The following is a 14,775-nucleotide window of genomic DNA, read 5'->3' as shown; positions in this document are numbered from 1 at the left end:
GGGCAATGTGTGGTGTGAATATAATGCAGAGAATTCGTAGTTTGGAAGTTAGGAGGAGGTGCGGGATTACCAAAACTGTTGTCCAGAGGGCTGAGGAAGGGTTGTTGAGGTGGTTCGGACATGTAGAGAGAATGGAGCGAAACAGAATGACTTCAAGAGTGTATCAGTCTGTAGTGGAAGGAAGGCGGGGTAGGGGTCGGCCTAGGAAGGGTTGGAGGGAGGGGGTAAAGGAGGTTTTGTGTGCGAGGGGCTTGGACTTCCAGCAGGCATGCGTGAGCGTGTTTGATAGGAGTGAATGGAGACAAATGGTTTTTAATACTTGACGTGCTGTTGGAGTGTGAGCAAAGTAACATTTATGAAGGGATTCAGGGAAACCGGCAGGCCGGACTTGAGTCCTGGAGATGGGAAGTACAGTGCCTGCACTCTGAAGGAGGGGTGTTAATGTTGCAGTTTAAAAACTGTAGTGTAAAGCACCCTTCTGGCAAGACAGTGATGGAGTGAATGATGGTGAAAGTTTTTCTTTTTCGGGCCACCCTGCCTTGGTGGGAATCGGCCGGTGTGATAATAAAATATATATTAAAATGCAAAAAAAATGGAAATGATTTTGAAATGAGGGGGTTATTGGTGCCTTGATGCTGAGGTGCTCTTGATCCAGGGCGTTAGAGCTATCCTTTCACGTCCGACTGCCTCTCGGTTTCCCCAGGTGTCTCCGAGTATAACAATAACAACGGCAATAACAATAGTAATAACACCAGTAATAACAGCAATAACAATAGTAATAACAGCAATAACAATAGCAATAATATTAGCAATAATACCACCAATAACAAGAACAGTAACAACAGGAATAAAAACAGCAGCAACAACAGCAATAACAATAGCAATAACAAGAACAATAGCTATCACACCAGCAATAACAATAGCAATAACAAGAACAATAGCTATCACACCAGCAATAACAGCAATAACAAGAACAATAGCTATCACACCAGCAATAACAGCAATAACAAGAACAATAGCTATCACACCAGCAATAACAGCAATAACAAGAACAATAGCTATCACACCAGCAATAACAAGAACAATAGCTATCACACCAGCAATAACAAGAACAATAGCTATCACACCAGCAATAACAATAGCAATAACAAGAACAATAGCTATCACACCAGCAATAACAAGAACAATAGCTATCACACCAGCAATAACAAGAACAATAGCTATCACACCAGCAATAACAAGAACAATAGCTATCACACCAGCAATAACAATAGCAATAACAAGAACAATAGCTATCACACCAGCAATAACAAGAACAATAGCTATCACACCAGCAATAACAAGAACAATAGCTATCACACCAGCAATAACAAGAACAATAGCTATCACACCAGCAATAACAAGAACAATAGCTATCACACCAGCAATAACAATAGCAATAACAAGAACAATAGCTATCACACCAGCAATAACAAGAACAATAGCTATCACACCAGCAATAACAAGAACAATAGCTATCACACCAGCAATAACAAGAACAATAGCTATCACACCAGCAATAACAATAGCAATAACAAGAACAATAGCTATCACACCAGCAATAACAAGAACAATAGCTATCACACCAGCAATAACAATAGCAATAACAAGAACAATAGCTATCACACCAGCAATAACAACAGCAATAGCTATCACACCAGCAATAACAAGAACATTAACAATAACAGCAGCATTAACAATATCGACAACAACAGAAATAACAACTACAACAGCAATAACAACAAATAACAAAAGTAACAATAACAAGACATCTTCTGCAGTTTATGTCAGCATTTTCTAAAAAAAGGTGACCAGGGAAGGCGCCAGCGATGGTTTCCGGCACACGACAATTAGCGGAGCACAAACAGGGCTGAGGGTAAACACACTAACAGTGCTGCTCCAATAGGCTTTATCCCCTGAGCTGACACCTTCACCGTTATGTCACGTTGATTCCTTGTATCAGTGTGCCAAGCCAATTGTAAGGTTCGTGTACACACCCACAGCGAAGAGGCGGGACCAGGAGCTATGAATCGACCCTTGCAACCACTAATAGGTGATTACACACACACATGCACTAGCGAAGAGGAGGGACCAGGAGCTATGAATCGACCGAAGAGGCGGGACCAGGAGCTATGAATCGACCCTTGCAACCACTAATAGGTGATTACACACACACATGCACTAGCGAAGAGGCGGGACCAGGAGCTATGAATCGACCCTTGCAACCACTAATAGGTGATTACACACACACATGCACTAGCGAAGAGGCGGGACCAGGAGCTATGAATCGACCCTTGCAACACACACACACACATGCACTAGCGAAGAGGAGGGACCAGGAGCTATGAATCGACCCTTGCAACCACTAATAGGTGATTACACACATGCACTAGCGAAGAGGCGGGACCAGGAGCTATGAATCGACCCTTGCAACCACTAACAGGTGATTACACACACATGCACTAGCGAAGAGGAGGGCCAGGAGCTATGAATCGACCCTTACAACCACTAATAGGTGATTACACACACATGCACTAGCGAAGAGGAGGGCCAGGAGCTATGAATCGACCCTTGCAACCACTAATAGGTGATTACACACACACATGCACTAGCGAAGAGGCGGGACCAGGAGCTGTAAATCGACCCTTGCAACCGCAAGTAGGTGATTACACATGCCCACAGCGAAGAGGTGGGGCCAGGAGCTATGAATCGACCCTTGCAACCATAAATAGGTGAGTACACATGGGAGAGAAACACAGATGAATCACAGGGATGTTAGGAAGTATTTCTTCAGCCACAAAGTTCTCAGTGGAATAGTCTGGGAAGTGATGTAGTGGAGGCAGGAACCATACACAGCTTTAAGAAGAGGTATGATTAAGCTCACGGAGCAGGGAGAGTGACCTAGTAGCGACCAGCGAAGATGAGGGTCCAGAAGCTGTGACTCAACCCCTGGAACCACAAATAGGTGAGTACACCTTAAGGTCTCTGGCAAGAATATAATGGAAAACGACCGGGTTAAATATACAACCAAAATATATTTGTTTCAATACTAATATCCAATTATATACTCATCAAATTCAACAGTATTCACCATTGTTGCTCTAGAGTATAATAATAATAATAATAATAATACCTATATTTACTAGCAGTACCTGACACAACTTATACAGACCATAGCTCACACCAATGACATACTACTATATAGAAAGTCACTTGTTATGTTGAGCATTTCCCGTAAATTATGTCAGTTTTGTCCCAGGATGTGACCCACACCAGTCCACTAACACCCAGGATGTGACCCACACCAGTCCACTAACACCCAGGATGTGACCCACACCAGTCCACTAACACCCAGGATGTGACCCACACCAGTCCACTAACACCCAGGATGTGACCCACACCAGTCCACTAACACCCAGGATGTGACCCACACCAGTCCACTAACACCCAGGATGTGACCCACACCAGTCCACTAACACCCAGGATGTGACCCACACCAGTCCACTAACACCCAGGATGTGACCCACACCAGTCCACTAACACCCAGGATGTGACCCACACCAGTCCACTAACACCCAGGATGTGACCCACACCAGTCCACTAACACCCAGGATGTGACCCACACCAGTCCACTAACACCCAGGATGTGACCCACACCAGTCCACTAACACCCAGGATGTGACCCACACCAGTCCACTAACACCCAGGATGTGACCCACACCAGTCCACTAACACCCAGGATGTGACCCACACCAGTCCACTAACACCCAGGATGTGACCCACACCAGTCCACTAACACCCAGGATGTGACCCACACCAGTCCACTAACACCCAGGATGTGACCCACACCAGTCCACTAACACCCAGGATGTGACCCACACCAGTCCACTAACACCCAGGATGTGACCCACACCAGTCCACTAACACCCAGGATGTGACCCACACCAGTCCACTAACACCCAGGATGTGACCCACACCAGTCCACTAACACCCAGGATGTGACCCACACCAGTCCACTAACACCCAGGATGTGACCCACACCAGTCCACTAACACCCAGGATGTGACCCACACCAGTCCACTAACACCCAGGATGTGACCCACACCAGTCCACTAACACCCAGGATGTGACCCACACCAGTCCACTAACACCCAGGATGTGACCCACACCAGTCCACTAACACCCAGGATGTGACCCACACCAGTCCACTAACACCCAGGATGTGACCCACACCAGTCCACTAACACCCAGGATGTGACCCACACCAGTCCACTAACACCCAGGATGTGACCCACACCAGTCCACTAACACCCTGGATGTGACCCACACCAGTCCACTAACACCCAGGATGTGACCCACACCAGTCCACTAACACCCAGGATGTGACCCACACCAGTCCACTAACACCCAGGATGTGACCCACACCAGTCCACTAACACCCAGGATGTGACCCACACCAGTCCACTAACACCCAGGATGTGACCCACACCAGTCCACTAACACCCAGGATGTGACCCACACCAGTCCACTAACACACAGGATGTGACCCACACCAGTCCACTAACACACAGGATGTGACCCACACCAGTCCACTAACACCCAGGATCTGACCCACACCAGTCCACTAACACCCAGGATCTGACCCACACCAGTCCACTAACACACAGGATGTGACCCACACCAGTCCACTAACACACAGGATGTGACCCACACCAGTCCACTAACACACAGGATGTGACCCACACCAGTCCACTAACACCCAGGATGTGACCCACACCAGTCCACTAACACCCAGGATGTGACCCACACCAGTCCACTAACACCCAGGATGTGACCCATACCAGTCCACTAACACCCAGGATGTGACCCACACCAGTTCACTAACACACAGGATGTGACCCACACCAGTCCACTAACACCCAGGATGTGACCCACACCAGTCCACTAACACCCAGGATGTGACCCACACCAGTCCACTAACACACAGGATGTGTCCCACACCAGTCCACTAACACCCAGGATGTGACCCACACCAGTCCACTAACACCCAGGATGTGACCCACACCAGTCCACTAACACCCAGGATGTGACCCACACCAGTCCACTAACACCCAGGATGTGACCCACACCAGTCCACTAACACCCAGGATGCGACCCACACCAGTCCACTAACACCCAGAATGCCACCCACACCAGTCCACTAACACCCAGGATGTGACCCACACCAGTCCACTAACACCCAGGATGTGACCCACACCAGTCCACTAGCACCCAGGATGTGACCCACACCAGTCCACTAACACACAGGATGTGACCCACACCAGTCCACTAGCACCCAGGATGTGACCCACACCAGTCCACTAACACACAGGATGTGACTCACACCAGTCCACTAACACCCAGGATGTGACCCACACCAGTCCACTAACACCCAGGATGTGACCCACACCAGTCCACTAACACACAGGATGTGACCCACACCAGTCCACTAACACCCAGGATGTGACCCACACCAGTCCACTAACACCCAGGATGTGACCCACACCAGTCCACTAACACCCAGGATGTGACCCACACCAGTCCACTAACACCCAGGATGTGACCCACACTAGTCCACTAACACACAGGTACCTACTTTACTAATGGGTGAACATGGACAGCAGGTGTCTTATGGAAACACGTCCCTAATGTTTCCCAGCCGCACTGGAGGAGATTCGAACCCCGGACCTCAGTGTGTGAGCTGGTCCTGGGACTTGATCACTTCTAACATACAGGCAGAGAGTGAGGTGTGACACAGTGACCTGAAGAAAGTTATGTTAGGATGAGGACAGCTAGACAATGTCCTCATTGGGCTGCCCCTGTCATAGGGCTATAAACGGTACTTCACTTGACAGGAATGGTCACTGTGCCCATACTATAGGGCTATAAATGGTACTCCACTTGTACACATTCCGATACCTTCGGGAGCCACTGTCGGGTCACATAGAGAAGACCCGGGCCAGGACCCGTCCTGGCAGACCTACCTCAACATGAACCTCTGCATGTTAGAAGTGATCAAGGTTCCAGAACCAAAACATTGTCTAACAAATACGTCCTAGGGTTTGCTCACCTGTATTTCCAAACCACAACACTCAATTAACCCGGCGTAGTAGTGGATATATCACTTAACGAACCCGGCGTGGTAGTATAATCACAGAGTATATGGACACTGTCTCTGTCCACCTTGTCTATTCCACGCAGTATTTTGTATGTCGTTATCATGTCTACCCTAAGATAAAACAAGAATAAATAAAGGGGATGTAAATAGCGTGCTAAAAATATCTAGCCAAGACAGGACTCGCAGCAATGGTTTCAAGTTGAAAAAATTCAGATTCATTAAGGATATAGGAAAGCACTGGTTTGGTAATAGAGTTGTGGATGAGTGGAACAAACTCCCGAGTTCCGTCATAGAAGTTAAAACGTTGTGTACTTTTAAAATATAGGTTAGATAAATACATATGGGTGTGGGTGGGTGTGTGCTGGACCTGCCTCGCATGGGCCAGTAGGCCTACCGATCGATTTCTTTACACGACGGATCCAACATTAGTGTCTTCCACGGGAGATTAATTTGTATATTAAGATGGAGCAGGCGTATAGGTGTTACCTGGAGTTTACCTGGAGAGAGTTCCGGGGGTCAACGCCCCCGCGGCCCGGTCTGTGACCAGGCCTCCTGGTGGATCAGAGCCTGATCAACCAGGCTGTTGCTGCTGGCTGCACGCAAACCAACGTACGAGCCACAGCCCGGCTGGTCAGGAACTGACTTTAGGTGCTTGTCCAGTGCCAGCTTGAAGACTGCCAGGGGTCTGTTGGTAATCCCCCTTATGTATGCTGGGAGGCAGTTGAACAGTCTCGGGCCCCTGACACTTATTGTATGATCTCTTAACGTGCTAGTGACACCCCTGCTTTTCATTGGGGGGATGTTGCATCGTCTGCCAAGTCTTTTGCTTTCGTAGTGAGTGATTTTCGTGTGCAAGTTCGGTACTAGTCCCTCTAGGATTTTCCAGGTGTATATAATCATGTATCTCTCCCGCCTGCGTTCCAGGGAATACAGGTTTAGGAACCTCAAGCGCTCCCAGTAATTGAGGTGTTTTATCTCCGTTATGCGCGCCGTGAAGGTTCTCTGTACATTTTCTAGGTCAGCAATTTCACCTGGCTTGAAAGGTGCTGTTAGTGTGCAGCAATATTCCAGCCTAGATAGAACAAGTGACCTGAAGAGTGTCATCATGGGCTTGGCCTGAATAATTGACGAGTAAGGCACATGTGCAACACCTAGGTGCCTTATTAATCAACGTATCGGTATTGTAACATGTGTTGCAAGGTTAATATCACGAGAAGACAGGACACGGGTTACAGGATAAACTTTAACTGGGACAACGATTCGCTCTGTGTAGATTTTGATCATGTTTCACTCCACCCACAGTGGAGCTTCATCCAGTACCTGACAAGGTATTGTATACCTCTAGTGTCCACCTTCACTACAGCCAACCGCACCCTGGGACTTCCATCCCACAGTGATTATCAGTCTCTTGTTTATGTCTCCCACAGCATGTAACATCTTGGTGGATGACGTGAAGGGTGTGTACACACTGAGGAACCACGGACGCCGTACTAACTGTTCCATAACTACCATCTTCCCGGCTAGTGTTTCCATCATACAGCTGGCTGTGGGGGTCAACGGTGGTGCCGTGCCAAACAGGGCCATCGAGACTGGAGTCCTGAGCAGGGTGAGTGTATCCCTCTTGTTGTTGGTGTATAGGGCAGCTGGTAACTTACACCGTACCGAGTCTTCAGTGCCTCTGTCTTCTAGGTGTTGTAGTTTTAATTCGAGGGAGGGAGGGAGGAAGGGAGAGGGAGAGGGAGAGGGAGAGGGGGAGAGAGAGAGAGAGAGAGAGAGAGAGAGAGAGAGAGAGAGAGAGAGAGAGAGAGAGAGAGAGAGAGAGAGAGAGAGAGAGAGAGATAGAGAGAGAAAGAGAAATTTCATATATACAAAACAGGCTACAAATTAAGTATATACCTCAATCTGCCTATTAAATTCAAAATATTGGGTAGCAAACAGTGATAATACTAGGAGTCTTCATGTTAGATGAGATCTCTTGATCCAAGGAGTTTGAACTATTATATCCATTCATTAAATTATACCCAAGGAGAGTCTTTCAATGTTTATTATGCTAATAGCCGTAGTGATAGGAATAAGATGGACGAGTTGAGACTAGTTGCTAGTGCAGGTAACATAGATGTATTTGCCATTACTGAGACGTGGTTTAATTCACAAAGTCGGGACATGCCTGCAGAATGTCACATTCAGGGTTTTAAATTGTTCCAAGTAGATAGAAGCGTCGGGAAGGGGGGTGGGGTGGCATTGTATGTCCGAGATCGCTTGAACTGTTGCATAAAAACGGATATTAAGTCTGAAGTAACACATACAGAGTCTGTTTGGATAGAATTTTCAGAGGGGCATGAAAAACTGATTTTAGGTGTGATATACCGTCCCCCAAATTTAGATAGGGACCAAGGGAGACTACTATGGGAGGAAATTGTTAGGGCCACAAGGCACGATAATGTAGTAATTCTAGGAGACTTTAACTTTAGTCATGTAAAGTAAAAGGACACAAGTGCAACTAATGTGACATTTATTGTGGCAACGTTTCGCTCTCCAGGAGCTTTATCAAGCCATTACAAACAATACATGGACACAGAGGGTATATAAAGGCTCAGAGTGAGGTGCAATACTAGTGAGGTACCATTTCAATGTTCACTAGTGGTAGTAGTAGTAGTGGTAGTGACAAAAGTAATACAATATGGTGGAGCAATTAATTCGTACATGAGTAAAAGGATATGAAAGCTATTACTTGGGTAACATAAAAATAGGTTGGACAAATATAGACTGGAAAGAGGCAGCTTGTTTCAGTGTTCACTCTGTAATGTGCCTTGTGTAGTATAACAGGAGAGACTATGTGATGGCAGGGTTTACTGTTTTCAGGAGGATTCTTGCTAAGACTTCAGAGATGGTGAAGCTGCCGTTGTTTTGTTTAATTGTATTCGAAACAGCGATCAGTGCTGATTCAAGGCACTTGCGTCTGCGGAAATTAGTTTCTTTGATCACTAATTGGGCGTCTCTGAATTTCATGAGATGATTGGTGGAATTTCGGTGTTGTACACAGGCGTTGTTTAAGTTGTCGTTCCTACATGCGTAAATGTGTTCATTGAGGCGGGTGTCGAGGTTTCTTGCTGTTTCACCTACGTAGATCTTGTCACAGCCTCCACAGGGTATAGTGTAAACTCCTGCATTGACTGGTTCGTGGTGCTTGGGTTTTGTCCTGGTTAGATCCTTTATTGAAGTGGTAGAAGCGATGGCGACTCTGGTGTTAGCTTGTGAAAGTACTTTAGAGACGTTTAGTGCAACCTGGCGGTTGGGAAGAATTATAACTTTGTTGGGAGCGGTGTTGATGCGTGGAGAATTGATGATCTGAAGAGCTCTTTTCTTGCAGTCTTTGATGAAAAAAGAAGGAAATTGTAACTCAGTGAATGTTTGGTGAATGTAAGTGCATTCCTCGTCAAGAAACTCAGGACTACAAATACGGTATGCTCTTAGGAAAAATCCGATGATGATGCCTCTTTTGGTCTTGGTATCTTGACTGGAATAGAAGTGTGTGAGATCATTTTTATTGGTGGGTTTCCGATAAACTTGAAATCTTAGGCTGTTGTCTACTTTGTGAATGAGGACGTCGAGGAAAGGTAGCTTGTCATTGGACTCTTCTTCTAGTGTAAACTGAATCGCTGGTTCAACTGCGTTGAGCCTTGCCTGAAGATCCCGTACATCAAAACATTTTGGAGTTATTACGAGGACATCGTCCACATAACGTAACCAAGTGACGCTTGAAGGGATGATGTTGGCGAAGTGTTCGGACTCTAGGTGTTCCATGTATAAGTTGGACAAAACCCAAGCACCATGAACCAGTCAATGCAGGAGTTTACACTATACCCTGTGGAGGCTGTGACAAGATCTACGTAGGTGAAACAGCAAGAAACCTCGACACCCGCCTCAATGAACACATTTACGCATGTAGGAACGACAACTTAAACAACGCCTGTGTACAACACCGAAATTCCACCAATCATCTCATGAAATTCAGAGACGCCCAATTAGTGATCAAAGAAACTAATTACCGCAGACGCAAGTGCCTCGAATCAGCACTGATCGCTGTTTCGAATACAATTAAACAAAACAACGGCAGCTTCACCATCTCCGAAGTCTTAGCAAGAATCCTCCTGAAAACAGTAAACCCTGCCATCACATAGTCTCTCCTGTTATACTACACAAGGCACATTACAGAGTGAACACTGAAACAAGCTGCCTCTTTCCAGTCTATATTTGTCCAACCTATTTTTATGTTACCCAAGTAATAGCTTTTATATCCTTTTACTCATGTACGAATTAATTGCTCTACCATATTGTATTACTTTTGTCACTACTACTACTACTACTACTACTACCACTAGTGAACATCGAAATGGTACCTCACTAGTATTGCACCTCACTCTGAGCTTTATATACCCTCTGTGTCCATGTATTGTTTGTAATGGCTTGATAAAGCTCCTGGAGAGCGAAACGTTGCCACAATAAATGTCACATTAGTTGCACTTGTGTCCTTTTACTTTTCATATTGTCGGCAATTCTACCAACTTTATTACAACTTTAGTCATATTGATTGGAATTTCTTGACTGGGAATTTAGAATCATACGACTTCTTAGAAGTAGTTCAGGATTGTTTTTTGAAGCAGTTTGTGACAGAACATACAAGGGGTAATAACGTGCTTGACTTAGTTCTGGCAAACAATGAATCCCTTGTTAATAATTTAGAAATTTCAGAGGAACTGGGTGCTAGCGACCACAAATCAATTACATTTAGCATTGAATGGAAGTACGATAGTAGCGATAACTCAGTAACAGTCCCAGATTATCGCTTAGCAGATTACGATGGGCTTAGAGAACACTTATCATCTGTTGACTGGGGTAACGAAGAGAGCTATCAATATGACAGTTTTCTGAACACTATACATGCTGCTCAAAGAACGTTTATCCCATATAAAGAAATTAGATCAAATAGAAATGACCCAAAATGGATGAATAATAGGCTGAAATATCTACTAGGGCATAAGAAAGGAATTTATAGGCGTATCAAAAGAGGTGAGGGTCATCTTATGAATCAGTATATTGACATTAAGAGGGACATTAAAAAGGGGATAAGAAAAGCTAAAAGGGACTATGAAATTAAAGTTGCTAGGGATTCTAAAACTAACCCAAAAAGTTTTTTCCAGGTATATAGAACAAAAGTTAGAGATAAGATAGGTCCCCTTAAAAATAACTATGGGCACCTTACTGACAAAGAGAATGAAATGTGCTCGATTTTTAATAATTATTTTCTCTCGGTTTTTACACTGGAAGATACTAACAATATTCCAGTAATTAATTTTTATAGTGGGCCAGAAGAAGATAAATTATGTAACATCACAGTCACTAGTGAAATGGTTGTGAAGCAGATAGTCCGACTGAAGCAAAATAAGTCACCGGGTCCTGATGAGGTTTTTTCAAGGGTTCTAAAGGAATGCAAAATGGAAGTCTGTGAACCATTAACTAATATTTTTAATTTATCTCTTCAAACAGGTGTAGTGTCTGATATGTGGAAAATGGCTAATGTAATTCCTATTTTTAAAACAGGGGACAAGTCGTTACCGTCAAATTACCGCCCAATAAGCCTGACCTCAATTGTAGGCAAATTACTAAAGTCAATTATAGCTGAGATTATAAGAAGCCATCTCGATAAGCATAGCTTGATTAATGATACTCAGCATGGATTCACAAGAGGCCGGTCTTGTCTAACTAATTTATTAACTTTCTTCAATAAAGCTTTTGAGGCTGTTGACCACGAAAAAGAATTTGATATTATTTACTTAGATTTTAGTAAGGCATTTGATAGAGTTCCGCACCATAGACTGTTAAAGAAAGTGGCAGCTCATGGCATTGGGGAAAAAGTGCTCTCGTGGATCGAGTCATGGCTCACTGACAGGAAGCAGAGAGTGTCCATAAATGGGGTTAAATCCGAGTGGGGATCTGTAACAAGTGGCGTTCCACAGGGATCAGTCTTAGGCCCGTTGTTGTTTATAATATATATCAATGACCTTGATGAGGGTATTACTAGTGATATGAGCAAATTCGCTGATGACACAAAGATAGGTAGGATAATTGATTCAAACGTAGATGTTAGGGAACTTCAGGAGGATTTAGACAATCTCTATTCTTGGTCAGAAAAGTGGCAGATGCAGTTCAATGTAGATAAATGCAAGGTTCTGAAGCTCGGGAGTGTCCATAACTCTAGCACTTATAAGTTAAATAATGATGAACTTAGCCATACAGACTGCGAAAAGGACTTGGGGGTTATGGTGAGCAGCAACCTTAAACCAAGACAGCAATGCCTAAGCGTACGTAATAAGGCAAATAGATTACTGGGATTTATATCAAGAAGTGTAAGCAACAGAAGTCCAGAGGTCATACTGCAGCTTTATACATCATTAGTAAGGCCTCACCTAGATTATGCAGCTCAATTCTGGTCTCCATATTACAGAATGGACATAAATTCGTTAGAAAACATTCAGCGTAGGATGACTAAATTAATACATAGCATTAGAAATCTTCCTTATGAAGAAAGTTTGAAGACTCTTAAGTTACATTCACTTGTTATACGAAGAATGAGAGGAGACCTGATCGAAGTGTATAAGTGGAAGATAGGTATTAATAAAGGGGATATTAATAAGGTCTTGAGGATGTCTCTCCAAGAGAGAACCCGCAGTAATGGATTTAAATTAGATAAGTTTAGATTTAGAAAGGACATAGGAAAGTATGTTTGGAAATAGGGTAGTTGATGAGTGGAACAGTCTACCTAGTTGGGTTATTGAGGCTAGGACTTTGGGTAGTTTCAAATATAGTTTGGATAAGTACATGAGTGGGAGGGTACGAAATGGTATATAATACCGACAAGATGAGAGTAAGACACATGTGCAACATCTGGGTATCTTTATTGTAGACGTTTCGCCATCCAGTGGCTTTATCAATACAAATTCTAGGACATAACTTGAAGACAGTAGAACTATGTACAGAAGATGAGGTAATCAGTCCCTCAACCTAGGAGTAGGTGCGAACAGCACCATAGTCGTGGAGATTCTGAAGCAATAAAGATACCCAGATGTTGCACATGTGTCTTACTCTCATCATGAGTGGGAGGGGTTGGATTTGAGTGGGGCTGGCAAATCAGAGCTTATTTCTTGGGTAGCATTGAAAATTGGGTAGGGCAAATGTTTTGTTAGTGGGATGAATTGTAAAGGATCTGCCTAGTATGGGCCAACAGGCCTGCTGCAGTGTTCCTCCTTTCTTATGTTCTTATGTTCTACCCTAATTTCCTCCAGTGTGAGAAGCGGGGCTCCCTGGACTATGTGCAGCTGGGTGGTGGTCAGGGACTTGACGTGACCAAGCTGGAGGTGGAGGACTCTGTGTGTGGCTTGGACTCCAACCCTCGTGAGTATACACCTTCCTTTCTGACACAGTAGTGAGTACACACCTCCATCTCCGACACAGTAGTGAGTACACACCTCCATCTCCGACACAGTAGTGAGTACACACCTCCCTCTCTGACACAGTAGTGAGTACACACCTTCCTTGATTGGTGTCAAGGGGTAAGGGAGTTATTTCTTGAGTAGCTTTAGGTAGATGTCGATTTGATAAGGACCTGCCTCGTATGGGCCAGTAGGCCTTCTGCAGTGTTCCTACATTCTTATGTTCTCTCTGACACAGTAATGAATACACACCTCCCTCTCTGACACAGTAGTGAGTACACACCTCCCTCTCTGACACAGTAGTGAGTACACACCTCCCTCTCTGACACAGTAGTGTACACACCTCCCTCTCTGACACAGTAGTGAGTACACACCTCCCTCTCTGAGACAGTAGTGAGTACACACCTCCCTCTCTGACAGAGTAGTGAGTACACACCTTCCTCTCTGACACAATAGTGAGTACACACCTCCCTCTCTGACACAGTAGTGAGTATACACCTCCCTCTCTGACACAGTAGTGTACACACCTCCCTCTCTGACACAGTGAGTATACACCTCTCTCTCTGACACAGTAGTGTGTACACACCTCCCTCTCTGACACAGTAGTGAGTATACACCTCCCTCTCTGACACAGTAGTGAGTATACACCTCACTCTGACACAGTAGTGAGTACACACCTCCCTCTCTGACACAGTAGTGAGTACACACCTCCCTCTCTGACACAGTAGTGAGCATACACCTCCCTCTCTGACACAGTAGTGAGTATACACCTCCCTCTCTGACACAGTGTGCACACACCTCCCTCTCTGACACAGTAGTGAGCATACACCTCCCTCTCTGACACAGTAGTGAGTATACACCTCCCTCTCTGACACAGTGTGCACACACCTCCCTCTTTGACACAGTAGTGAGCATACAACTCCCTCTCTGACACAGTAGTGAGTATGCCCCTCCCTCTCTGACACAGTAGTGAGTACACACCTCCCTCTCTGACACAGTAGTGAGTACATACCTCCCTCTCTGACACAGTAGTGAGTATGCACCTCCCTCTCTGACACAGTAGTGAGTATGCACCTCCCTCTCTGACAC

General features: G+C 45.0%; 1 protein-coding gene across 1 annotated transcript in view; it reads left to right on the top strand.

Moving 5' to 3' along the window:
* LOC128704961 (corticotropin-releasing factor-binding protein) overlaps positions 1-14,775 on the top strand; it is a 293,601-nt gene that overhangs the window by 229,093 nt on the left and 49,733 nt on the right. The window contains exons 5-6 of the mRNA XM_070105117.1: positions 7,624-7,802; positions 13,540-13,648. Of these exons, the coding sequence (XP_069961218.1) occupies positions 7,624-7,802; positions 13,540-13,648 (288 nt within the window). The remainder of the gene's footprint in view (positions 1-7,623; positions 7,803-13,539; positions 13,649-14,775) is intronic.

Source organism: Cherax quadricarinatus, chromosome 97, assembly GCF_038502225.1.
Source record: "Cherax quadricarinatus isolate ZL_2023a chromosome 97, ASM3850222v1, whole genome shotgun sequence".
Lineage (NCBI taxonomy): Eukaryota > Metazoa > Arthropoda > Malacostraca > Decapoda > Parastacidae > Cherax > Cherax quadricarinatus.
Note: the sequence above shows the minus strand (reverse complement) of the source record. Positions and strands in the feature narration are given on the sequence as shown.